This window comes from Gopherus flavomarginatus, chromosome 12, assembly GCF_025201925.1.
Source record: "Gopherus flavomarginatus isolate rGopFla2 chromosome 12, rGopFla2.mat.asm, whole genome shotgun sequence".
In the NCBI taxonomy this organism is placed as follows: Eukaryota; Metazoa; Chordata; order Testudines; family Testudinidae; genus Gopherus; species Gopherus flavomarginatus.
In genome coordinates this window covers 50,121,230-50,144,729 of record NC_066628.1, presented here as the reverse complement: position 1 = coordinate 50,144,729, position 23,500 = coordinate 50,121,230, and the positions used below count along the sequence as shown (strand labels likewise).

General features: G+C 62.4%; 1 protein-coding gene across 6 annotated transcripts in view; it reads right to left on the bottom strand.

Annotated features, from left to right (window-relative positions):
• Nucleotides 1-582: 582 nt before the first annotated feature.
• Nucleotides 583-23,500, bottom strand: part of AATK (apoptosis associated tyrosine kinase) — a 64,600-nt gene continuing 41,682 nt past the window's right edge. For 5 of the 6 annotated variants that reach the window (XM_050920739.1, XM_050920744.1, XM_050920741.1 and 2 more), the window contains exons 5-14: nucleotides 21,919-22,037; nucleotides 20,843-20,930; nucleotides 19,716-19,849; nucleotides 17,166-17,250; nucleotides 14,228-14,367; nucleotides 13,491-13,640; nucleotides 9,550-13,030; nucleotides 9,096-9,246; nucleotides 8,026-8,262; nucleotides 583-6,983 (exon numbers count right to left, since the gene is read on the bottom strand). In XM_050920739.1, the coding sequence (XP_050776696.1) occupies nucleotides 6,955-6,983; nucleotides 8,026-8,262; nucleotides 9,096-9,246; nucleotides 9,550-13,030; nucleotides 13,491-13,640; nucleotides 14,228-14,367; nucleotides 17,166-17,250; nucleotides 19,716-19,849; nucleotides 20,843-20,930; nucleotides 21,919-22,037 (4,614 nt within the window). In that variant the 3' untranslated portion in view covers nucleotides 583-6,954. The remainder of the gene's footprint in view (nucleotides 6,984-8,025; nucleotides 8,263-9,095; nucleotides 9,247-9,549; nucleotides 13,031-13,490; nucleotides 13,641-14,227; nucleotides 14,368-17,165; nucleotides 17,251-19,715; nucleotides 19,850-20,842; nucleotides 20,931-21,918; nucleotides 22,038-23,500) is intronic. The other variant, XM_050920742.1, reaches the window with a different exon arrangement.

Here is a 23,500-nt window from a genome sequence, read left to right as displayed (position 1 = left end):
TCAGCTGTGGTGTGCCTGAGGCCCCATACTGCCTTAATTCTGCCCTGTGTGGACCAAAGACTCAGAACGGCTGCACAAATGGGCCCTGAGTGAACTCAGACCTGGCCTCCCATGAATCATGGGACCAAAGAGAGGCCAAGGAGCTTGGCGAGGCTGCAGGGCTCCTCGGGGACCAGCTCCAGCCTAACATCTCTGTGAGCGGGTCTCTTGTCCTGGAGCTTTCCAGATGGTGTCCCCCATCACGCTGTGCCTTCCTGTGGTGTGAGCGAGGTGGGTTGTGCACAATGTCTGCCATGCAGCCACTGGCCCACAGCATGGGGAGGGAGGGAGCCTAGCAGGATAGTGATGTTGTTACTACAGCTACGGCCTTGGGTGGGAGACTAGGGAGGGAGCAGGCCTGGTCACTTCTCCCCTCCCAGTGGATCCCGTGGAGGGCTGAGGGCTGCACATCACTGCACTGCTTGGCCTACTCCAAGCACTTGTTCAAACCCTCCCAGAAAGGCTGCTCGCTTCGAGGAGCCTGCTTAGCCAGAGGGCTTTCAACTTGGGCAGCCAAGCTTCCCAACCAGCATGCCCCTGTAGAGGTGCTGTGCTGCCGCTCTGGCTGCTTCCCTGCACTTTCTAGCGGCTGCACCATGTACCCTGAAATTACTATTTTTGGAACAGTAATTTATGAGCAATAAAACCTACAAATCCTTGGTCTGGGTGCATGAGTTTTCTTTTCCTTGTGAAGTTGGTGTCTCTTGCAGCTGGGAAGGAGCAGGGCTTTACGGGGCTGTGGTTCCCCTTCTTTGGGTGCAGCTGTTCAGGGTCAGGGCACATTAGCAGCAGCTGGAGGATGCAGCAAGCTCTGCTCCACAACACAAGGAGGAGTTTTTTGGTTCTAGTGTTAATGATCTACAGCCAAACTGCTTCCTTACCAACCTGCTTTGAAAATGTTACTTACCTAACTCTAGAGGTGGGTCTCCCCCAGGGGAGGCAAGGCCAGGCTGCAGACAGTTTGGGTTAGAAAATGTAATGCCTCCTCCCAGCCCAGCTCCCCTAAGCCAGGTTAATAAGCACTGCCCTGCACAAGTGCCTCTGCTCCATGCCAGCTGCCCTGGCCCCCAGCCCGCCCAGGGGAATGATGGGCAGAGCAGGCTGGTTACACTATTTTAAAAACTTTATTATTGGCCCAATGATATTTGACACACATGCTGGGAGCTGTATGGAAATCCGCACTGATAAAAAATACAGTAATTATGACCCGTATTGATAAAATATACAATGTAATAGCCTTTAGATTTAAAAAAAATAGCCAAGATGCAGCTCTGGCCTCATCCTGCCCCAGAGGCAGGTGCTTTTGACTCTATAGACCAAACTCTGGAGCTCTGCCCGTTTTCCCCATGGCCACGAGGAAGGAAAGGGAGATGAAAAGGGATTAACAGTTCCTGCCTAGCTCGGGCTGCTCCCAGCACAGTTATTAGCTAACCTCCCCTGGCCTGCCCTGGGCCCATGCTTTGGCCTTGGGCACCTTTCAGACCTATACAGCCAGTGGCATGTTGCTCTGCAGCACAGGGCCGTGGCAGTCTGCTGCTAACAGCCACCGTAGTGCCAACTTTACCGAATGCTGGAAGACACCCTCCAGTGCCTGGCTGGGGAAGAGCGTATGGGCAGCTGGTTACTCTGGAAGCTCCCTTGGGGCTGGTCTTTGCTGCCCCTGTTCTATGCCGTGGGGCTCCTGCACCCCAAAATGCTTCCTTCAATACATCCCCCAGTGCTTTGCCTCGCACAGCCCCCTGCCTGTGAGCTGTGCTGTAGGTCTTGAGGGGACACTAATTCAGAAGATTTACTCCTCCCCGGGAAGAGAAGCAGCAGGAGGCAGTTTGCAGCTAAAGCAGTGCCCTGGTTTAGGCAGTAACTAACCAGCTGTGGTTGTGCCTGAAGGGCCTAGCCAGGGTGGGATCATGCAGCAGGGGGGATTTTAGCTCCTCTTCAGTTTGCCTCTGCTCTCCGCTAGCAGGGAGGAGACTTGTGCACATGGTAAGCAAGGCACCATGCTCACTGCACCACCCCGCCAGCTGCCGTGTGGGGAGGTGGGTGTGAGAAGGCTACTGCTAACACACACAGGTTGTCAGTGCTCCAGGGGCAGCCTTACACAGGTGAGCAAACAAGTGAAGCAGGAAAGAAGTTTAAAAAAGGGTTAATCCTGCAGCTGCCCCATGAGGCATTTGTGTATTAAAGCCAAGAGTCAGGCTGCAGCCTGAGGTGCTAGCCAAGGGAATACAGGTGCGCTAGGCCCAGCTCCCTGCTCATCTGCAAAGGGAGCGTGAGCAGGTGATAAGACCCTATGGGCAAAGCCAGCATCAGTTGGGGCAGCAGAAGAAGCCTTGAAGGCTGGTCCCATCACCCTGACTAGGAGGTGAGGCCCTGGTTGTTAAACACCACACCAAGCTGAAGGTGCAAGAAACCACCTGCTTAGTGTTCATCAGTGCTTTAATCTATCTCGCTCTCCAGCTTTGCAGTCACCTCAGCAGCTCCAGCCCTGATGAATATTTAAGAGCAGCACATGGCAAGACCGTGTGCTGAATAAAGGGGCCTCAGGCAAAGCTAACAGCTGATGAGTCTTTTCACTGTTATTCCGCCTACGTCATCCCCCGTGCAAGGCAGCCAGTGGCTCCTGCACCACTTCACGCCCACGTGAAGCACTGAGTTGCAGTAAGCTGCTTGAGTGGAGGAAGGTGAGGGGGCAGGAGCAGCAAGGAGGAGAGAGCCCATCAAACTACAGTGCAGTCCTGGTTACAGAGGGCTGCTGGCCCGGGAGTCAATATTGCTAGACAATAAATGGAGCTGCTACTGCTGCACTGGGCTGCTGGCCCTCCAGCGGTTTCTGACCAAGTCAAGGGCCAGGAGCAACACAGCTGCTCAGTGCTTTGAGGCTGCAATTAGCTCTGGCATTCATTGAATGTGTCCAGATGTGACCATTTATTTCCACTTTCAAATGGCCTTTGACAAGGTCCTAGACACGTGGCTGCTTGGGGGAGGGGTCCTGATGTGTGAGCAGCAAAGTGTTGTCATGGTGCAAAACCTGTCGAGGCACCTGCCCACAAAGACCAGCCGTGCATCATGGCAGAAGGCTAACAGCAGGGGCCTCACAGCACAATCCGACGGCCTGTGATGTGTAAGATTTTAATAAGATGGCGAGGGGGTGGGTGTGAGCAGGGAGGTAGCAAACTGTGCTGCTGATGTGAGGTTCTTTAGTCAGGACGGGAGAGGAGTGTGAGTGAGACCTACACAAACTAGGGGAACAAGCTGACAAATGCAAGGGGCTGGAATGCACATTGGCAGCAAAAAAAAATTCACGGCCCCTTGCAGTTCACTGGGTGCCAGAGTAATTGGAGCAACTGAGCCTAAAGCACCGGGCATCGGTGATGGTAGCCCCCCCGGCCAGCTCTGCTAGCACCATGGCAGGCTGCGTAAGGCTGAGGCTAGAGGAGCAGTGATCGGACTCCGATGCAGCGGGTAGTAAACTGTGGGTCAGGACCCCAAAGTGGGTTGTAACCCCATTTTAATGGGGTTGCCAGGGCTGGCATTACACTTGGTGGGGCTAGGGGCTGAAGCCAAGGTCCGAGCCCACCGCCCAGGGCTGAAACCCTCAAGCTTTGCCCCGCTCCCCCTCTGCCCCCCGCCCTGGGTGGCTGGCCTTGGGCTCTAGTCCCCCTTCCCGGAGGCATGCAGTAATTTTTGTTGTCGGGGCAGGGGGGTCTGTGTGAGAACTCCTGCTCTAATGCCCTACTCAAAGTCAATGGGGGTGGCTCCATCTGGGTGGTGCTTGTTATACTCCCGGCCCATGGGGAAGAGGGGCTGGAGGAGGGCAAGGACAATGAGGTAGGGCCAGGAGCAATGGAGCTTGGGCCCTTAGCATGGAGACAAATAAGAGGGGCCAGTGCTAAGTCTCTACAGTTGTAACTGGTCTAGTGACGCGAGGGCTTGGAAGAAGGGCCCATTCCGGGGTGGAGACGTCAAGCCCGCTAACAGGAACTATTTGCGGCACACGGTGTGAGTAGCCCGTGGCCCTTGGCTATGGTGCAGTCACCACTAGTGCAGAGGGATGGTGCCAGGGCCTCTGCCGGTCTGAGCCCCACATGGTGGATGTGCGAGGAGTGTATTCTGCAGGGCCGTACTTGCACTCTCCCAGCCAAAGCCGAGGGCCTGGTCGCTGGGCTGGCCCATACAGGGCCCAAAGGAATGGTCACTGGGATGGGGGCTGCACATCCACATATATGTGCATCCAGCAACCCCTGTGCCCCATGTAACAGGAGGGGCTGGGGCTGCTAGTCCAACCCCTGGCCTGGCAGAACATGCTGGGCTGAGTGATCGGGGCGAGAGGCAAGGCACAGCAGCTTAGCTCCGAGTGGCACTTGCAGAGCTCCCACCACCCATCCAAACGGTGACTGTGCAAATGGCAGTCCCTGCTATCCCTCGCACCAGAGCTAAGCAGGGCCCGGGACATCAGCCTGACACCGCCAGCCCGCCGAAGCTCCCACGCCCTGCAGGGGAGCCATGCATAGCCCCAGCAGTGTCACTCCAGAGGGGACAGGCCATGCAGGGAGCCAGGACACTGCCAGGTGAAACTACCCAGCCAGGAGCAGCGGGAGGCAAACAGAGCTAGGAGGGTGGGGAGGCAGAGATGGAGGGAGAGGTTAAAGTGCTTTTCATGCCCCACTCACAATCCAACAGTGAAATGCAGATGGAAGTGAGAGCCAGCGGCTTTGCAAGCACCACATGTGGTGGGGAGGGGGGCTGAGCATGGTGCCTGCTTTGCTGCCTCTTAATCTCTGCCAAATGCACAGCACTGCCCAGGCACAACAGGATCGAAAACAAAACAAATTCAACCAGAGATGCCACACGCACACACCCCCACCTCCCCAAAGTCGGCAAGCAGGCAAGGGCAGTGACGCGGGGGCTGATTTCTCACCTCAGCATTTGGTCTATAGGCCCAAAAGGAAACAACCCCTGATTTCGAGGCTGCTCTCTGCTCCATTTAGTCTCTTTTCCTTCGGGAAGGCAGAATTGCACAATTATCCTAAGCCTCGAACTAATAAAAATAAAAAACAACAGAGACCTCACCCCTCGATAAATTCTTTACATCTCTTTGGCAACAATAACTTACAGCACATTGGAGTTAGTTCAGTCAACAGCAGGTTTGTTCAGTTTTACAAAAATAGTACAGTTGGCAGTTCCTCTGCTTAGCTACACACCTGACACCTCCCAGCAGCACACGGCTACCAGCTCTCTGGACATGCACCATCTGCTGGGATGCCTGGCAGTCTGGCACAAAACCACCCCTGAAGGCCTTGCCTGTTGGCGCCAGGCACCATGCTGCCAGCCCCATTACCAAGGAGAGCACTGGGCTCCCACTCCCTGGCCTTGCCCTCCACTGCACAGGGTGCAATGCCAAAAGGGCTCCACTTACAGGTGCAAAAGGAGTGTGGGCATCTGGGGAAAACCCTGCTGTGTAGCAAACACAAACACCTTAGGGTACCACCGGCTCTCCCTCAGGGATGAAACATGGCCGGATAATAATACTTAGCACTTCCCAGAGCACTTGCTAGGCGTTAAGGCTGCCATCCTTCACATCACCTCTTGCAAGGGAGGGCAAGCAAGTATCCCCATTTTACAGATGGGGAAACGGGGGCAGGGAGGCTCAGTGACTTACCTAAGGCCACAGAGGAGTCAAGGGAGTGAGTGTCCAAGCTGGGAATGCCTGGCTCCCAGGCCAGCCCTGCTCTGCCCTTGGCCTGTACCATTCTACTCAGCTATAATTCTGGGGCAGGCAGGTGCCGCACCTGGGCTCCAGTGACACTAGAAGAATGGCAGGGACCCACACAGGGAGGACACAGCTGGGAGAAAGGCAGGTGGGGGAACACGCCAGCCTACAGCAGGGAGGACAGGGCAAACAAACTGCTCTTACTGAGATGCTCCCAGATCCTAGGGGGCTCTTACCAGATGCCCTGCGGGGGAGCTGGAGATCGGAGGCAAAGGGCAAGTGCTGTTAGCAAGAGAGTTCTGGAAAAGTAAATCACAGAGAAATAAATGTCAAGAGCTTCCCCTAATCAGCAGTGATCAGCCTAGGGCCTGGGAGTTTGGCCTCCACCCAGGCCGTCTCCCCTGCTTTGCCACAGCTCTTTCCCAAGCCAAGGCACATGGGCTATCTGTGCTAGGCCCGCATTGCCACTGGCGTAGCTGCTGCTCCTTCCTGACCTCGGCAACAATATCCAGTGCTGCTGTAACTGTCCTGAGCCCTCCTCTCCCAACAGCTCCAGACGCAGGCGGCAGAACAGTGCTTAGAGGAGAGGCGCGTTAGAGATTACAAACACCCAGCAGGAAGGAGGAAGACCATAACCAAAGACGGGCAGTGTCCCGTGACCAAAAAGCCAAGTGCCCATGCAGCAGAGAGCATGGCTGGAGTGCCCCTCCCATCTACTGATGTGAAAGTGCAGGAATGCCAAGGTCCTTACATGTCAGGCAGCCCGGAGAGCACAGGAACAGGGCAGCCATCACCGAGAGGTGAGTCTGGACTCTTCTCGGGAAGCCGGGGGAGAGGGGAGCAAGACGCCACGAGATGTGAGCTGCTGGGTTGCAAAATGGCCAAGGTGGAGACTCAGTGATGTTAGCAAGGTCACAGCGCTACCCTTTAAATGCTATAATTTATATATGTATATTTATACACACACGCGCCCACCCATCCACCCACGCACACGCACGGTCATCACCAACCGCCTTGCTGCAGCGCCACCGGGCACGATTCCGGCTAGCAGCAAACAAAATCCTTCCTATAAAATCTGCCTAGAAAAATAGAGCGAGGTCCCAGGAGCCCAGGGCCCGCGTGCGGATCCCGTCCTTCAGCCTCTCTCCTTGGCCCCGAGGCCGACACCGACACCAGGAGACGTCCAAGCAACCATGTGGGCAGGCTCATTCTCTGTCACCGTCTTCACTGCTGCCTGGAACAGAGACAGAACAGGCGGAGTTCTCAGAACTTTAGGAGCCAGCCCACAGGAATGGACATGTCACCTCGACAGACCCATCCCACCTTAGCTGGTAAGGCTGGCGGCCTACGCTGAGTACAACACGGAGGGGCCAAGTCCACCACTCCCAGCCAACAAGGGGAAGCGCCTTTGTGTGGTATGGGGCACTGACATGACCCAGCCACGTTCATGCTTGGCAGCCTCCCTAGAGGGCTTAGGGCCTGGGGAGGAGAGCCTGATGTCACAGGGACAACATTCCCGCTCTAGTTCCCAAGCTCAGACAAACAGCTCCTTTAGACAAGCAGGAGAGCTGGGCCACGCTGCTACTTGCTGGGCAGCATGCGGCCTGCATAAGGGCCCACAGACACAGTAAGAACTAATAGTATCAGAGGGGTGGCCGTGTTAGTCTGGATCTGTAAAAGCAGCAAAGAATCCTGTGGCACCTTATAGACTAACAGACGTTTTGGAGCATGAGCTTTCGTGGGTGAATACCCACTTGGTCAGATGCATGTAAGAACTAATAGTACTTAGTACTGGTGAGTTCAGACATCAGCTCACTGAGCAGCACAGCATGGTGGGCACATCCATCTCATACATGGGGAAACTGAGGCACGAGGGGGGTGCAGTGACTAACCCAAGGTCACTCAGCAAGTCAGTGATCGAGATGACTGTTGAACCCAGGAGTCCTGGCTCCTAGTTCTGTGTATTCCCTCCCTAAGCCTGCGGTACATCTACAGGCAACAAACTGCCTGATTTGGTGTATGGGGCCCCCCTAGGGGAGGGGGACTTACCGGTATCAGAGTCTGAGTGAACTTCAGGAGTTCATGGCTCCCCTTCCGCATCCAAACCACCCCACTTTGCTTCCTATAATGGATCCCAAGGCAATCAGATGGGTCCCGGGCTGCAGGCAGACCCAGCCACGCATGGCATGCTAGCCAGAACAGCTCTAAGAGAGATTGCTGCAAGTCTCATCACCCCCAGCTCCCTATAGGATTGAGCACCCAGCCTCAGCCCTCACCTCCTACAGACTCTATGTTTGAGTCAGAGACGTGTGTGATGGAGAACCTGGACACCGGTGCAGGTGACACGGTGAACCGGGAGAACTGGATCGGTGGCACCTGCTTCTGGACTGGGACCAGCGAGGGAAGGCTGGGGACAGCCGAGACTGGCATCACCGGCATGACCGTCAGTGAGGACATTAACGATGACTTCACGGGCATGAGTGGAAAGTCATCATCCCACTCAAATCCACCGCCTGGAGCAGACAACGACCACAGTGACACATCAGGGAGCAGGCCTATTGCTACTGTGCCCAGTCCTGCCACCCCTCAGCCTGGCCTATCGCTACCGCGCCCGCCGCCCCCTCGGCCTGACGCCCTCGGCCGGGCCTGTCGCTGCTGCGCCCGCCGCCCCCTCGGCCTGACGCCCTCGGCCGGGCCTGTCGCTGCCCCCTCAGCCTGACGCCCTCGGCCGGGCCTGTCGCTGCCGCGCCCGCCGCCCCCTCGGCCTGACGCCCTCGGCCGGGCCTGTCGCTGCCCCCTCAGCCTGACGCCCTCGGCCGGGCCTGTCGCTGCCGCGCCCGCCGCCCCCTCAGCCTGACGCCCTCGGCCGGGCCTGTCGCTGCCGCGCCCGCCGCTCCTGCGGCCTGACGCCCTCGGCCGGGCCTGTCGCCGCCCCCTCGGCCTGACGCCCTCAGTCGGGCCTGTCGCTGCTGCGCCCGCCGCCCCCTTGGCCTGACTGCTCTCAACAGGGCCTGTCGCTGCCCCCTCGGCCTGACGCCCTCAGCCGGGCCTGTTGCTGCCCCCTCGGCCTGACGCCCTCGGCCAGGCCTGTCTCTGCGGCGCCCGCTGCCCTCTCAGCCTGCTGCCGCTCAGCTGGGCTCATCATTACTGCTGTGCCCACTCCCTCTCTCAGCCTGTGGACTCTCAATTCGAGCTCCACCCTTCAGAGAGCGCCCACTGTAGTCCATGTGGATTCGCCTCCAGATTCTCTGGGGCCTTGTGCTAGTGCCACCTGATGCCCGCTATGCCCAAGGGAATCAGGCCTGGAGGGGCAGCTCTGGGCGCTCAGCCCACCACAAGTCCTCACTCTCTTCAGAGGCGTTGCCATCCGAGTCGTCAGATGTGCTCAGTCTGTCCATCGGGCTTGTGGGACTGGTGCTGTTGCTCTGCACGGGCTGCGGTGAAGGTGCCGTGACCTCTGGGAATCTCTGGTCGCTGAGCTCCCGAGTGGGACTTTCCTGGACATTAAAAGACACCTTGGAAAATCAGCCCATAAAGACACATGCCCGAGAGCCAGGCAGTGATGATGCTGCCATCCCAGGTACTCCAGTCCATGCCCTCAGGGGCCTGGCATCCACTGACTGGGAAATGGATGGAGGCCCCATGTCACAAAGGTCTCCCCAGTCTCCCCAGCTCAACTGGGCTTGGGATGTGAGGAAGCTGGGGACAGAGCCCTGGATGCCCTCTCGGATGGTTCCCGTCTGCTGCCCTCCTTAGCTCACTGCACGGGAAGGCAGTGACTAGGGCCCAGGGCTGCTCACCTGGTCAAAGAGGTAGATGGTGACGTCATCGTAGAAGGACACAGCCTTCTTCTTCCGCTCCAGGTCCTCACAGAAGGTCTGGGACAGCAGGTTGGGCATCTTGAGCAGGCTGCGCAGGTTCCTGGCGCTGTGGTTCTCTGCCACCACAATGGGCACAGCAGCCGGCTCATCCTCGCTCTCTTCACTCTGCTCCTGGATGTTGTAGCAGCGCAGCTCCTCGTCTGACTCGTCGCTGTCCTCGGTGTCCTCCTCCTCGTCCTCAGGCTCCTCCCGCCGCTCAGGGCCAGGTGGCCGCAGTTGTGCATTGGCCTGCTGCAGAGAGAGGTCCAGGGACAACTGCCAGCCCTGAGCTAGTGACAGCTCTTCTGCCAGGGTCCTGCCAGGATCCTCCTGCTCTTCTCCTTCTGGGGCCACTTGCACCCCTGCCTCCTTTAAAGGGTGCTCCGGCCCCTCAGGCTCAAAGCTAGGAGCCACAGCCTCACCCAGAAGGCCTGAGAGCCCCTCCTGCAAGAGTTCTTCTTCACCAGCTTTGGCCAGGACCAGCAGGGCTGGGCCCTCTGGGCTCGTTACCACAGGAGACAGGAAGAAGGACTTGGATGGCACAGACTCTGCTGGGATGCTGGGGATGGAAGGGCACTTTTCCCAGGTCGTATCTCTGGAGCTGTCCGAGTCTGGACTGTGGCTTGCAGCTGTCTCCTCAGCCCTGGCAGCACCTCCCAGCTCTGGCTCTGGGCGGACAGCCTGGACGCTCCCTTCCCCAGGACTCACCACTTCACCTGCCATTGAGAAGCCTACACCAGAAGTTCCAGTGCCGATGGTGCACGCAGCTCCCTGAGGGCTGTCGGGGGTGTCGCTGGGCTGGGGTGGCTCCTCCCCATCACTGTTTTGGCTCGGGGAACTCCCCAGGCCTTGCGCATCCAGCTGAAAGCACCCCGCCTCCCTGTCCTGGGCTTCAGACCCATCGCTGTCCTCATCCTCCTTGAGGTACCTCTCGGCGTCAGTGTCATAGTCTGAGAAGTAGGCCGAGTCACGGTATGGATTCTTCTCGCTCAGGCCGTGAAGCTCAGCACTGAAGGATGAGGAGAGGTGCATCTCTGAGGCCACACCGTCCCCTTCGCCCACTGCCAGACCTATGGGTGACGTCCCCAAGTGGGTGAAAGTCTCTGGCTCCCTGGATTCATGCGGCTCCTTTAGGACAAACTCCGGGGACTCATAGTTCTCGGTGTCATAGCCGCTGTCCAGGGCCTTGGGCTGGCTGGAGGGGATGTAGCTGATGGGGCTGAAGACTTCGCATGAACTGGCTGTGGACGGGATGTCGAGGGATTCTAGGGAGTCTGGCGTCCCCACCTGCTTCTGGAGAGACTTGAAGGATGCGATCACATCCACTCGTTCCACGTAGTCTCCGGAGAAGTCAGTGAAGACACCAGACGTGAGTTCCGCGGTATCTTCATCGCTGCAGTCATCCATGTCAGGGAAGCTGGTGCTGGAGAAGGTCTTGTCTGGAGTCCGGTCCAGGTCACTTGTGATGCTCTTCCCACTCTCCACTGCAATGTCTCTGGGCACTTGGCCAGCTGCCTCCGAGGCCTCTGAAGGGATCTGGGTGCAGTCTGCACAAGGGTTGCCCTCTGTGTGGGCATACGGGACAGCCCACTCCCCGGGACTTAGCGGGAGGGCTGCCCCCTCAGCCAGCACAGTGGTGCTCTCAGATAGCTGGCAAGCTGCCCCTGCCTCGGCATGTTCCATATCAACAGGCCCTGAGGGATCCATACCCTTTGGATGTGGCATTTGGGCATGGTGATTCTCCTCCCCTCTCTCAGCTTGTCTTGATGCTGTGCTGGCATCATCCAGGCATGTTTCGGCTGCAGCTCCGGCCGAGGAGTCTGTAGGGAGCGCTGCACTGGAGGCACATTGTGAACCGGAAACGCCTGCCAGCGCTGTGTCTTCCAAAAGGTCGAAAGCGGGTGAGTCATGGCTCTCCCAGTCTCCCAGGCCTTGGGGGGAGGAGGAGGAGGAGGAAGAGGAAGAGTCCTCTTTATTGCTCAGGGTCCTGCGCTGCCCGGGATCCAAGCAGAAGCTATGGTTCTCAATGAGGGGCTGGTCCTGCAGTGCTAGCCGCAAGTCCTTGACCAATGGGCTCCTCCTCTCCTGCACGGCGTCCCTGAGCTGGGCCTCGTCGCATGGCACAGAGTCCAGGGGCTCAGCCATGAGTCCCCGGAAGGTGATCATGTGGCGGTAACACCAGCTGTCGTTGGCAGGGGGCTCGCAGGGTGGGGGAGGGCAGTTGCTACTGTTGTTCTTGGCCGAGCTGTTGGACGTCCAGTGCTGCCTCTGCACTACTGCACTCACATCCTCCGGGACCAGCCCGCTCGCGCACTCTCTGCTCCCGCACTGGGGGCTGCCGCACGGGCTTTCCTCGCCCAGCTCCAACGTGATGCAGTTCAGCCTGGAGCCCTGAGGCCTGGTGGCCACCTTCTGCCCCACACACTCCAGCAGCCTCCCTGCCAAGGGGGCTGGGTGGGGCTCCTCATAGCCAGGGGGGCTGTAGGCACAGTTCACTGATGGGGAGATGCCCAGAGGATCCTCAAAGATGTTCTTCTGGAAGCTGGGGACCTGCCACTCCTTGCTGCCAGCCTCCAAGGGCTCCTCCTCCAGCAGGTAGTGGTCAGCGCCATCGCCTGGGGACGGTTGGTAGTACGGAGGCTCCTTGCTGTGGCATTGGTAGGAGTAGTAATCGGGACGTTCCCAAGAGCCCTCGCTGGGCGGGGCAGGGCCCAGCAGGGGTTCCATGGTCAGGGAGACAGTGGGGCTGTTATCTGAGTCGTATGCGCCACTGTCCTGGCCCCCCTTGGCTTGCCAGTGGGACCCCTTGGCCGGGGAGCCATACTCACAGTCGGGGCTGTAGGAGCACATGGCGTAGTCCAGCTCGGTGCGACCCTCTGAGGGCCCTTCGATGCGGATGTAGTACTCACTGCTGAGCGAGGGGCTGTGGGTGCCCAGGATGGGCACCATGCTGGGTGTGTGCAGGCTTGGGCAGCCCTGCTGCTTGCACTCATAGCAGGACGGCGAGACGCCGAGGCTCAGCCGTCCCATGGAGCTGGCGGGGTAGTACAAGTCCTGGTACTGGGTGGCACTGTTGGGGCTCAGGGCCCCCGTGGGCATCTGGAAGCACTCAGCCTTGCTGGGCTCCCATTTGTACTCGAAGTTGAGGCCGTGGCTGGTCTCCATGACAGTCAGGACGTCGTCCCCGTCCGAATGGAAGCCTTCGGCAGAGAAGTGCTCCAGCAGCGGGAAGGAGGAGACCTCGGTGCCACGGTGGCTGGTGCTGGAGCTGCTGTTGGGCTTCATGGAGTTCCAGCGCCTCTCGAACTCCTCCTCTGCCTCCGTCGCCCCTTTGGCACACAGGTAGGAGAGAAGCAGGTGCACCTCTTCCGCCGTTGGCCTCTGCTCGGGCTGCAGCCAGCAGAACTGCATTACCTCGTACCTGCAACACAGAAGGAGACTGGGGTCTGTCCCTGCACAGCGCCCCCACCAGCCTGCAGCTGCTCTGGCAGGACCCTGTGGCTGCACGCTCCCCAGCCCCCATCTCCCTGTCAACCCCAGCAAGGAGGCAACCTTCCACCAGCCGGTGAGAGGGCGGCTGGGCATGAGCACACGCCCACCCTTCGCCTGCACACGGCACCGCCATGTGCGTTCTGACTCACTGTTCAGCAGGACTGCCCCCGCCCGGCAGATGGCACCGGGCCCCTCAGTGCACCCCTGCCCAGAGCCAGCCCAGGCGAGAGGAACCGCAGGAGAGGAAAGGAGGATGCACAAATAGGAGAGCGTTCGGCAAGCATGTTGCTAACGCAGTGGTCTGAGGCCCAAGGCAGGCGGAAATCTGCCACCCTCCGGCAGCACCTGGCTACTCCACCCCACCCCGGCGTCCGCGGCGTGCTCCTCACCAGCGCTCAGACAGCAACAGCTTTAGCTGGGGCTTGGGCAATTTGAGCTGTTGCTCCTTGATGGCGTAGGTGAGCACCTGCCGGTCGGAGTAGCGGGAGTAGGGCTGGTTGCCCAGCTCAAACAGCTCCCAGATCGTCACGCCCAGAGACCTGCAGAGATAGGGACGAGTGTGTGTCGTGGCAGCACGGCGGCGGGGAAAAGTTCAACCAACAGCAGAGAGGAAAGGCCAAGGGAGGGACATGACCCAGCCATTGGGGTCAACAGGCCAGATCCCCACCTGGTGTGAACAGGCCCCGCTCCACTGGGCTTATGCCTGTTCACCCAACTGGGCATCCAGTCCTGGACTCTCAGATTATAAGGGCAGGTGGCGGCAGTCAGCTGACCCATGCTGACCTCCTCTACAGCTCTAGCCTCAGACCCTCCCCAGCCACTCTGCCCCCAATGCCCACCCTGCCAGGGGCTGAGGCCATGCACAGGCTCCTGTGACTCTCCAGGAGGGGAGGCCCATCCCCTGCTGCGTCCATATGGGAGTGGCAGCCCTGCCCTGTCCCCTGCCCCACACCCCAAGGGCTGCCTGCCAGACCACGAGGCACTGACACATCCTGAGCAGGGACACAGGTCCGACTCACACCCGCGTGCTGGCTGAGGGCAGGGCCCGAGTCACTTGCACACAGCCAGGGGGTGGGCAGGGGCTGCTGGCAGCCTGGCACGTGCCCCGCCTGGGCCCTGCACTCACCAGACGTTGCTGGATTTGGTCTGATCCACTATGAGCAGGTTGCCGTGCACCTCGTCAATGAGCTCGGGCGCGATCCAGCGCAGCGGCACCCACAGCTGGTCGGCCGTCACGAAGTAGTCATCCTGCCGAGCATGCGGGGTCAGCACGAGAAGAGAACGTCAACCTACGCGTAGGGGGACCGGCACGCCCAGGTGGGACAGCAGCACCCCCCAGCCCCTGCTGACCCGGCCCTTCTTCCCTCCCTTCCCCCCAGCCCCTGCTCCCCTGGGCCCCACTTCCCTCCCTTCTCCCCAGCCCTGCTGCCCCATCCCCTCTTCCCTCCCTTCCCCCCCAGCCCCTGCTCCCCCGGGCCCCTCTTTTCTCCCTTCCCCCCAGCCCCCTGCTGCCCCAGGCCCCTCTTTCCTCCTTCCCCCCAGCCCTGCTCCCCCAGGCCCCTCTTTTCTCCCTTCCCCCCAGCTCCCTGCTGCCCCAGGCCCCTCTTTCCCCCATCCCCTTGCAGCTCTCCTCTCCCCTACCCCAAGCCTCCCCATTCCCTCTCCACTTCTCCCTTTTCCCCAAGACCCCTGCTGCCCCCTTCCCCCAGCCCCCATCCAGCTCCTCTTCCCCTCGTTCATCTCCTCCCCAGCCCCTCTTTCTCCATTTCCTCCCTTCCCCTCCATCCCCTGTCCTGCTCTCCTGGCTACTGCCTCTCCTCCCCACCCCCTTCCCACTCCTCCTCTGCCACCTCTCACTCCCCCAATCTCCAGCCCTGACCACTGCCTCTCCTTCAACCCCCATCTTTCCACCTCTCCTCCTCCCCCATCCTCTGGCCTGCCCACCACATCCTCCTGCCATCTGCTGCCCCCACTGTCCCTCCCCCGCCCGGCCCTCTGCCATCCCCCATCCCCCACTGCCTCCTCCCCCGCCTGGCCCTCTGCCGCCCCCCCATCCCCCACTGCCCCCTCCTCCGCCTGGCCCTCTGCCGCCCCCCATCCCCTACTGCCCCCTCCCCGGCCCTCTGCCGCCCCCCCATCCCCCACTGCCCCCTCCTCCACCCGGCCCTCTGCCGCCCCCCATCCCCTACTGCCCCCTCCCCGGCCCTCTGCTGCCACCCCATCCCCCACTGCCCCCTCCTCCACCCGGCCCTCTGCTGCCCCCCATCCCCTACTGCCCCCTCCCCGGCCCTCTGCCGCCCCCCCATCCCCCACTGCCCCCTCCTCCACCCGGCCCTCTGCCGCCCCCCATCCCCTACTGCCCCCTCCCCGGCCCTCTGCTGCCACCCCATCCCCCACTGCCCCCTCCTCCGCCCGGCCCTCTGCCGCCCCCGCATCCCCCACTGCCTCCTCCCCCGCCTGGCCCTCTGCCGCCCCCCATCCCCCACTGCCTCCTCCCCCGCCTGGCCCTCTGCCGCCCCCCCATCCCCCACTGCCCCCTCCTCCGCCCGGCCCTCTGCTGCCCTCCATCCCCCACTGCCCCCTCCCCGGCCCTCTGCTGCCCCCCCATCCCCCACTGCCCCCTCCTCCACCCGGCCCTCTGCCGCCCCCCCATCCCCCACTGCCCCCTCCTCCACCCGGCCCTCTGCTGCCCCCCATCCCCTACTGCCCCCTCCCCGGCCCTCTGCTGCCCCCCCATCCCCCACTGCCCCCTCCTCCGCCCGGCCCTCTGCCGCCCCCCCATCCCCCACTGCCCCCTCCTCCGCCCGGCCCTCTGCCGTCCCCCATCCCCCACTGCCTCCTCCCCCACCTGGCCCTCTGCCGCCCCCCCCATCCCCCACTGCCCCCTCCCCCGCCCGGCCCTCTGCTGCCCCCCATCCCCCACTGCCCCCTCCCCGGCCCTCTGCTGCCCCCCCATCCCCCACTGCCCCCTCCTCCGCCCGGCCCTCTGCCGCCCCCCCATCCCCCACTGCCCCCTCCTCCGCCCGGCCCTCTGCCGCCCCCCCATCCCCCACTGCCCTCTCCTCCGCCCGGCCCTCTGCTGCCCCCCAACCCCCACTGCCCCCTCCCCGGCCCTCTGCCGCCCCCCCATCCCCCACTGCCCCCTCCTCCGCCCGGCCCTCTGCCGTCCCCCATCCCCCACTGCCTCCTCCCCCACCTGGCCCTCTGCCGCCCCCCCCATCCCCCACTGCCCCCTCCCCCGCCCGGCCCTCTGCTGCCCCCCATCCCCCACTGCCCCCTCCCCGGCCCTCTGCTGTCCCCCATCCCCTGCTGCCCCCTCCTCCCAGCAGTTCCAATCCCTCAGGGCTGAAGTGACCTCCCCAAAGGCTCCAGCAGACAGTAACTTGCCCTGGATGCCAGGCAGAAGCAGGTCTCCAGGACGCAGCTGGCAGGTGAGGTCTGAGCGTCCAGGGAGAGGAACAGGCTAGCAGCAGGGATCTGTCCCCTCCCGCCACGACTTAGGGGAGCAGCCCCTGCCCCAGCCTGCGCCCCAGCCCCTGCGGGTAACTGAAGGCACAGCCGCCCTGGTCCCTGCTGGGCACTGTTTGCATTAGGAGGAGGGAAGGAGGTAGGGCAGTGCCAGCTGCTGTGTGTGGGAGAACCCCCCTGAGTCAGACCAAGCAGTGTCTGCCCTGCCCAGAGGGGGAGCGTAGGAGGCTTAGAAATACCCATTCCCAGGCCCCTCTCTCCAGGAGGAGGAGAGGAAACAAGCAGAGATCCGAAAGCCCCATTCCCAGGACACTGCGAGCCTCCTGCATCAGACAGATGAGGAAACCGAGAATGAATCCCAGGTGCTCAGAGTAACCAGCCCGAAGAGACCCAGCAGCCAGGGCCTGGCCCAGGGCTCCCATCCTCCAACACCCCCTGCTATAGTAACCCCAGCTCCCAGGTCCCTGAGCCCCGCTAGAGTTGGCAGCGCTGGGCCAGGAGGATGCCCTGTGCCTGAGCCCAGGTCATCCCACAGAGGCTGGGCTCCAGCAGGTGCCGAAAGCCACCCCCCAGCCCCAACCCCAGCCCAGACTTACTTTGTACTTGCAGTGAGCCAGGCCGTAGTCCCCGACTTTGACGGTCAGGTCAGCAGTGAGTAAGCAGTTCCGCAAAGCCAGGTCGCTAGACAAAGGAAACGCATAGCTGCTGTTACACAACCCCAGGCGCGCTGGGGCGGAGCAGTGGGGAGCTCACACGCGGGTTGGGGTGAGGGTGCTGGGCAAGCAGCAGCCACCCAGGCCAGAGGGGCCTCAACAACCCAGTGGGGAGACCGGGGGGGGCATCAGGGTTCTGGATTTGAACCCGTCCTGTGGGGGGAGGTGAGGAGGGAGCTGGGCCCAGACTTTGGCCAGAGACAGCAGGGATCAGGCTGTAACTCACTGGCTATTGTGGGGCATTCCAATCATCAGGGAATTCGCTGCCTCCGGCCGCCTCCAGCAGGCCATCCCTCCATCAGACTAAGCCAGGCAGAATGGAGATTGCCTGCCAACCTACCTTGGCCATTTCCTAACCTGCCACTGTGACACGCGCCTCGCAGCGTGCGTGAGTGTATGTGTGCATGTGCATGCACACAGGTGAGTGTGTGTGTGTGTGTGTGTGTGTGTACATGCACGTGTGGGTGGGTGCAAGTGTATGCACACGTATGGCTATGTGTGGGTGTATGCACATGTGGGGGTGTGGGGATGAAGGTGCATGCGTGTGGGGGGCATGGGTATATGAGCACGTGTGTAGGTGGGGGCGAGGGTGTGTGTGGGTATGGGGGGGACATGGGTGGGTGGCAGAGTGGCTGTGTGTATGGGGGTGCGGGCAAGGGGGTGCGGGTGAGGGGCTGTGTGTATGGGGGTGTGGGCGAGGGTGTGTATAGGTATGGGGGGGACATGGGTGGGTGGCAGAGCGGCTGTGTGTATGGGGGTGCGGGTGAAGGGGTGTGTAGGTATGGGGGGGACATGGGTGGGTGGCAGAGCAGCTGTGTGTATGGGGTGCGGGCGAGAGTGTGTATAGGTATGGGGGGACATGCGTGGGTGGCAGAGCGGCTGTGTGTATGGGGGTGCGGGCGAGGGTGTGTATAGGTATGAGGGGGACATGGGTGGGTGGCAGAGCGGCTGTGTGTATGGGGGTGCGGGCGAGGGGGTGTGTGTTGGGGGGGTGAGGGTGTATGCATGTGACCCAGGCAGGACCCCGGGGGGCGTTGGAGCACACCAGGCATGGATCATGGGCTGTAGGTGTCTGGTTCGAGCCCAGCTCTGGTGACCTATGCGAGATGAGTTGGGGGGCGGGTTCTAGCTCACGTGTCACACTTGCTGCTGCGCTTTGCGCTGACTGGCAGGCTGCGTGGAGAGGCCAGGAGTGTGTGGGCCAGGGGGTGTGAACTGCCCCAGAGACCCGACAGGAACCTCAGCTCCCATGGGGGCAGGGGACGTGTCCGGGCAGCTGGCCCTGCTGCTGCCCTGTAGAGAACCACCAGGCTCCATTCACCAGCACGAAATAGTGACGGGGAGGCACTGAGCATCCAGGAACTGCCGCTGGAGAGCAGCGCTGGAGGCACCGGTTACCCACCGGGTGGTGGGCAGCACTGGAGGCAGAGGCAGTGAGGCAGGGCCCTGCCCAAGGCTCCATGCAGTGCCCGCCAGTGCAGGGCCCAGGCTGTGGCAGGCGAGGAGGATCCGACGGCCCCAGAAGCCAGCGCTCGCCCTCTTCAACAAAATCACTGATGCTGGAGTCTCCGTGTGCAACTCACTCAGCACCAGGATATTGTTGGGGAGGAGAAGCCAGAGGGCGGCGGGTGGACCAGGTTTGAGGAGAGGAACCCCGGAGTCCTGGGCGAGTGGCAGTGCCATGCTGTGCTGCTATGCTGGGGTGAGTCCCTCTCGGCCCCCAGCCAACGGGTGGGTGTGGAAAACCACGGGGTAAAGGGGCCATTGGGAAAGCCACATGTGACACCGTCCGCCCACATGCCAGGCTGTGGACCGGACAACTCCCACCCCATGCGCACCCTAGACATGCCCCCAACCCTCTGTCCCCCCTCCCCTGTTAGCCTGGACACCCCCTGCATGCTGCCCCCTCGACATACCAGGCAGGGGACTGGACACCCCCACACACACACCAGGCCAGGCCAGACCCACTGGCAGCCCCTCTTCCTCCTTGGCCCATGTCCTCAGGGAGGGGTCGCCAGCCCGCAGGCCTCAGCATGGGAAGCACCTTTACTGCAGTCTCTGCTTATAGCCTGAGCCCAGGGGTGTCACGGGCCCAGCAATCCGGGCATGGCACCTGAGGGGGCCCCGAGCCTTGGTGATGGAGAGGCAGTCGGATGAGGCTGCATAGGGTACCGGGGAAGTTGCAAGGCCTTTCCAACCCCTGCTCCCCCAGCCCGCCTGCCCCAGTCCCCACTCCTACACACACCCCCCACCCCGCAGCCCTGGTCCCCCTCCCCACCTAGTGTCTAGCTCTCTCAGGGTGCATATCCTGCAGGGAGCTCATGGTTTCTGGAGCCATGGGTGGCAGGGGGCAGGGGCGGGCGATGCTCAGGGCCCAGCAGGCAGGGAAGAGGAGTGTCTGTGGTGCCCCCTCCCCCACCAGCCCAGCCTTACCTGTGCACATAGTGATTCTTGTGCAGGTGCAGGATGCCGCATGCCACTTCACAGGCCATTCGCTGCAGCGTGAGGGGGTCAGGGGCCATGGAGTCGCCCACCTGGCAGCTCCGCAGGTAGCCCTTCAGGTCGCCCTGTCACGGGAGCAGCAGCCGTCACCGTCCCTGAGCCACAGCCCGGCCTGCCAGTGTCGAGGTCTCTGAGCCCCTCCCCGCTCAGTGGCCCTGTGCTGTCCTTCCCCAGGGAGACCCCGAGGGCCCCACGCACCGTCACAAACTGAGAAGCAGCCGGGAGCAGAGCTGAGTGCATCGGGGAGCGAGGGGGCGTCAGGGCAGGGGAAGAGCTAGAGCAGAGGGCCTGGCCCCAATCGGGTTAGTATGTGTGTGTGGAGGGGGAGGGGATATATACCTCCCCAGTCCCCTGCCCACGAGCCACAGGCAAACACCCACCTGGGGATGGGACGTGGCACAGGGGGCACATGCCCACCAACCATCTCCCCCCATGGGTTCTCTCCTCACATGGGGCTCAGAGATCTGGAAAACCCAGCAAGGCTGGGACTGCCCCATGTCAGCAGGCAGGCAGGCAGATCCACTGCGATCTCGGCTCCCTGGCGTGAACCGCATCACCCCAGCCACACAGGGAGCCTGCCAGCGCTGGACACTATGGGGATTATGTGCGGGCCGCTCAGACCCCCATTACCAGCCTTGGCCTTGTGCTGCCTGCAGGGATCCGCCGTGGCTGTGAGCCGGCGCGAAGGGCTCTGTGGAGGTGGGCCCCAGAATGAGCTGCATTCGTTGAGACCCCAGCCGTGTTCTCTCACTAACCCTGCTACCAAACGAGGGGCAGGCGTCCCCACCCCGCCTGGCATCCCCCTCACTTTAACCTGTGGCTCAGCACAGGAAAGGAGCCAGCCCCGAAGCTGTGGGGCGCTGAGATTCACGAACACTGGGGGGCAAGTAGGGCCTGAAATACCCTGCTCTGGACACGGCGTTGGCCATTCAGCCCCTGCGGCAGCAGCTGGGTCCGGGGGAACCCGCAGGGTGCCAGCCCCAGCATGGGGAAGCAGAGGCGAGCCCAGGGGGCACCTGGGCCACAGAGGGAGAAGGGTTTTAAAGCAGACAACGTACCAGCGGGCAGAACTCCATGACCAGCAGGTAGGGCGTCACCTCGGCGCACTGGGCCAGGCACTGCAGCAGGTTTGTGTGCTGGAGAGCCCTGCGCAGGGAGAGGAGAGAGCAGCAGAGATTTCAGCCAGGGAAGCAGGGTTGGGACAACTTACCAGTCATCTCTGCGCTGGGCAGCCAGGGGGCTGCGAGTCAGGCTGCAGGGGCACCGGCAGAGCTGTGTGCGGGGAGCCCAGGGCTGGGCTAGCAGAAAGAAACCTTTTCAGAGAGCTTTCTCCTTGTCTCACAGCCCGCACAACGTGTCACTGGGGCAGCAAGGAGCTCTCTGCGACCCATCCCCATCCCAGGCCTGGCTAGGCAAAGAACAAATGGGTACCGGGAAGTGCCAGCTGCCCCAACAGGACCCACAACAATAGGGTGTTTGTTCATCTCTCAGTGTCAAGTTGACTGCTACTCCAATCCCAGCCCCCCCAGATCTGTCAATGTGCCTCAATCCCAACCCACAGGCCCCCCCACCCCCAGATCTGTGAATGCTCCTCAATCCCAACCCCCAACCAGCCAGCTCCCTGCTGCCCACAAACACACTTCCCTGTCAGTGCCTCTCCATCCCAAGCCGCAGCCCCGTGGATTAGTCCAGGCCTGGACTCGCCCAGCTCAGCCACCCTTCAGTCCCGCCCGGCCCCCCTGAGTTTCCTGCCAGACACAGACCAGGGCTGATTTGTGCAATGGTTTGGGATGGGACCAGTTTGCTCTGGTCTAGGCGCAGACCCAACGTGCTATCCGTGACTGGACCCTGGAGACCAGGACAGGCCCAGATGGCAGTGACCCTCAGATGGTGGCTCAGGGATGGCCAGTGTGGGAAAGGGCCTCCCCGTGCCACGCTGCCGACTCAGCCGTGGAGGGGAGGCACCCCTGGGAGCTGAGCGCCAGAGGCTTTGGCTCCACACTGGCAGGGAGGGACCCAGCAGTGGGGCCATCCCCAGAGCCCTTCCTTGGGGCAAGGGAGCCCTTTCCTTGCATGGCAGAGACACCAGGGTTCGAGCGGGTGCTGTGCTGGCAGCAGCAACCCCGGGGCCTACCTGTACGGCTGGGCTTCCTCCAGGAACTGCATCTGGTCCTGCACGCTGGCGCTCACCTTCAGCTCCTTCACCACCACCTGGGTGCTGCTGAGCCCCAAGTTCACCTCCCCCAGGAACACCTAGGGATGGCAGCACACGTCAGCCCTGCGCCCCCATCCCTGCGCCCCATGGCACGTCCCCTGCCTGCCCTACATCCCTGCGCCCTCGTCCTGCGTCCACCTCCTGCGCCCCATGGCACGTCCCCTGCCTGCCCTCACATCCCTGCGCCCTCGTCCTGCGCCCTCATCCGGCGCCACATGGCACGTCCCCTGCCTGCCCTCACGTCCCTGCGCCCTTGTCCTGCGCCCACCCCCTGCGCCCCATGGCACGTCCCCTGCCTGTCCTCATGTCCCTGCACCCACGTCCCTGCACCCTCATCCGGCGCCACATGGCACGTCCCCTGCCTGCCCTACATCCCTGCGCCCTCGTCCTGCGTCCACCTCCTGCGCCCCATGGCACGTCCCCTGCCTGTCCTCATGTCCCTGCACCCACGTCCCTGCGCCCTCGTCCGGCGCCCCATGGCACGTCCCCTGCCTGCCCTCACGTCCCTGCGCCCTCGTCCTGTGTCCACCTCCTGCGCCCCATGGCACGTCCCCTGCCTGCCCTCACATCCCTGCGCCCTCGTCCTGCGCCCTCATCCGGCGCCACATGGCACGTCCCCTGCCTGCCCTCACGTCCCTGCGCCCTCGTCCTGCGCCCGCCCCCTGCGTCCCATGGCACGTCCCCTGCCTGTCCTCATGTCCCTGCACCCACGTCCCTGCGCCCTCGTCCGGCGCCACATGGCACGTCCCCTGCCTGCCCTCACATCCCTGCGCCCTCGTCCTGCGTCCACCTCCTCCGCCCCATGGCACGTCCCCTGCCTGCCCTCACGTCCCTGCGCCCTCGTCCTGCATCCACCTCCTCCGCCCCATGGCACGTCCCCTGCCTGCCCTCACGTCCCTGCGCCCTCGTCCTGCGTCCACCTCCTGCGCCCCATGGCACGTCCCCTGCCTGTCCTCATGTCCCTGCACCCACGTCCCTGCGCCCTCGTCCAGCGCCACATGGCACGTCCCCTGCCTGCCCTCACGTCCCTGCGCCCACCTCCTGCGCCCATGGCACGTCCCCTGCCTGCCCTCACATCCCTGCGCCCTCGTCCTGCGTCCACCTCCTCCGCCCCATGGCACGTCCCCTGCCTGCCCTCACGTCCCTGCGCCCACCTCCTGCGCCCCATGGCACGTCCCCTGCCTGTCCTCATGTCCCTGCACCCACGTCCCCTGCCTGCCCTCATATCCCTGCACCCACGTCCCTGCGCCCCCCAGCACATCCCCTACCTGCCCTCACATCCCCTCCCTGCGCCCATGTCCCCATCCTGTGCCACAGCCCCACGGCCCGCAGCATGTCTCCTCCCTGCGCCCACGTACCTGTGCCCTGTGACACATCCCCTACCTGCCCTCACATCCCCACCCTGCAGTGCGTCCCCTCCCTGCATCCCGTGGCAAACCCACTCCCTGTGCCCACGTCCCTGCCCTGAGCCCACAGCACCATGCCCCGCAGCATGTCCCCT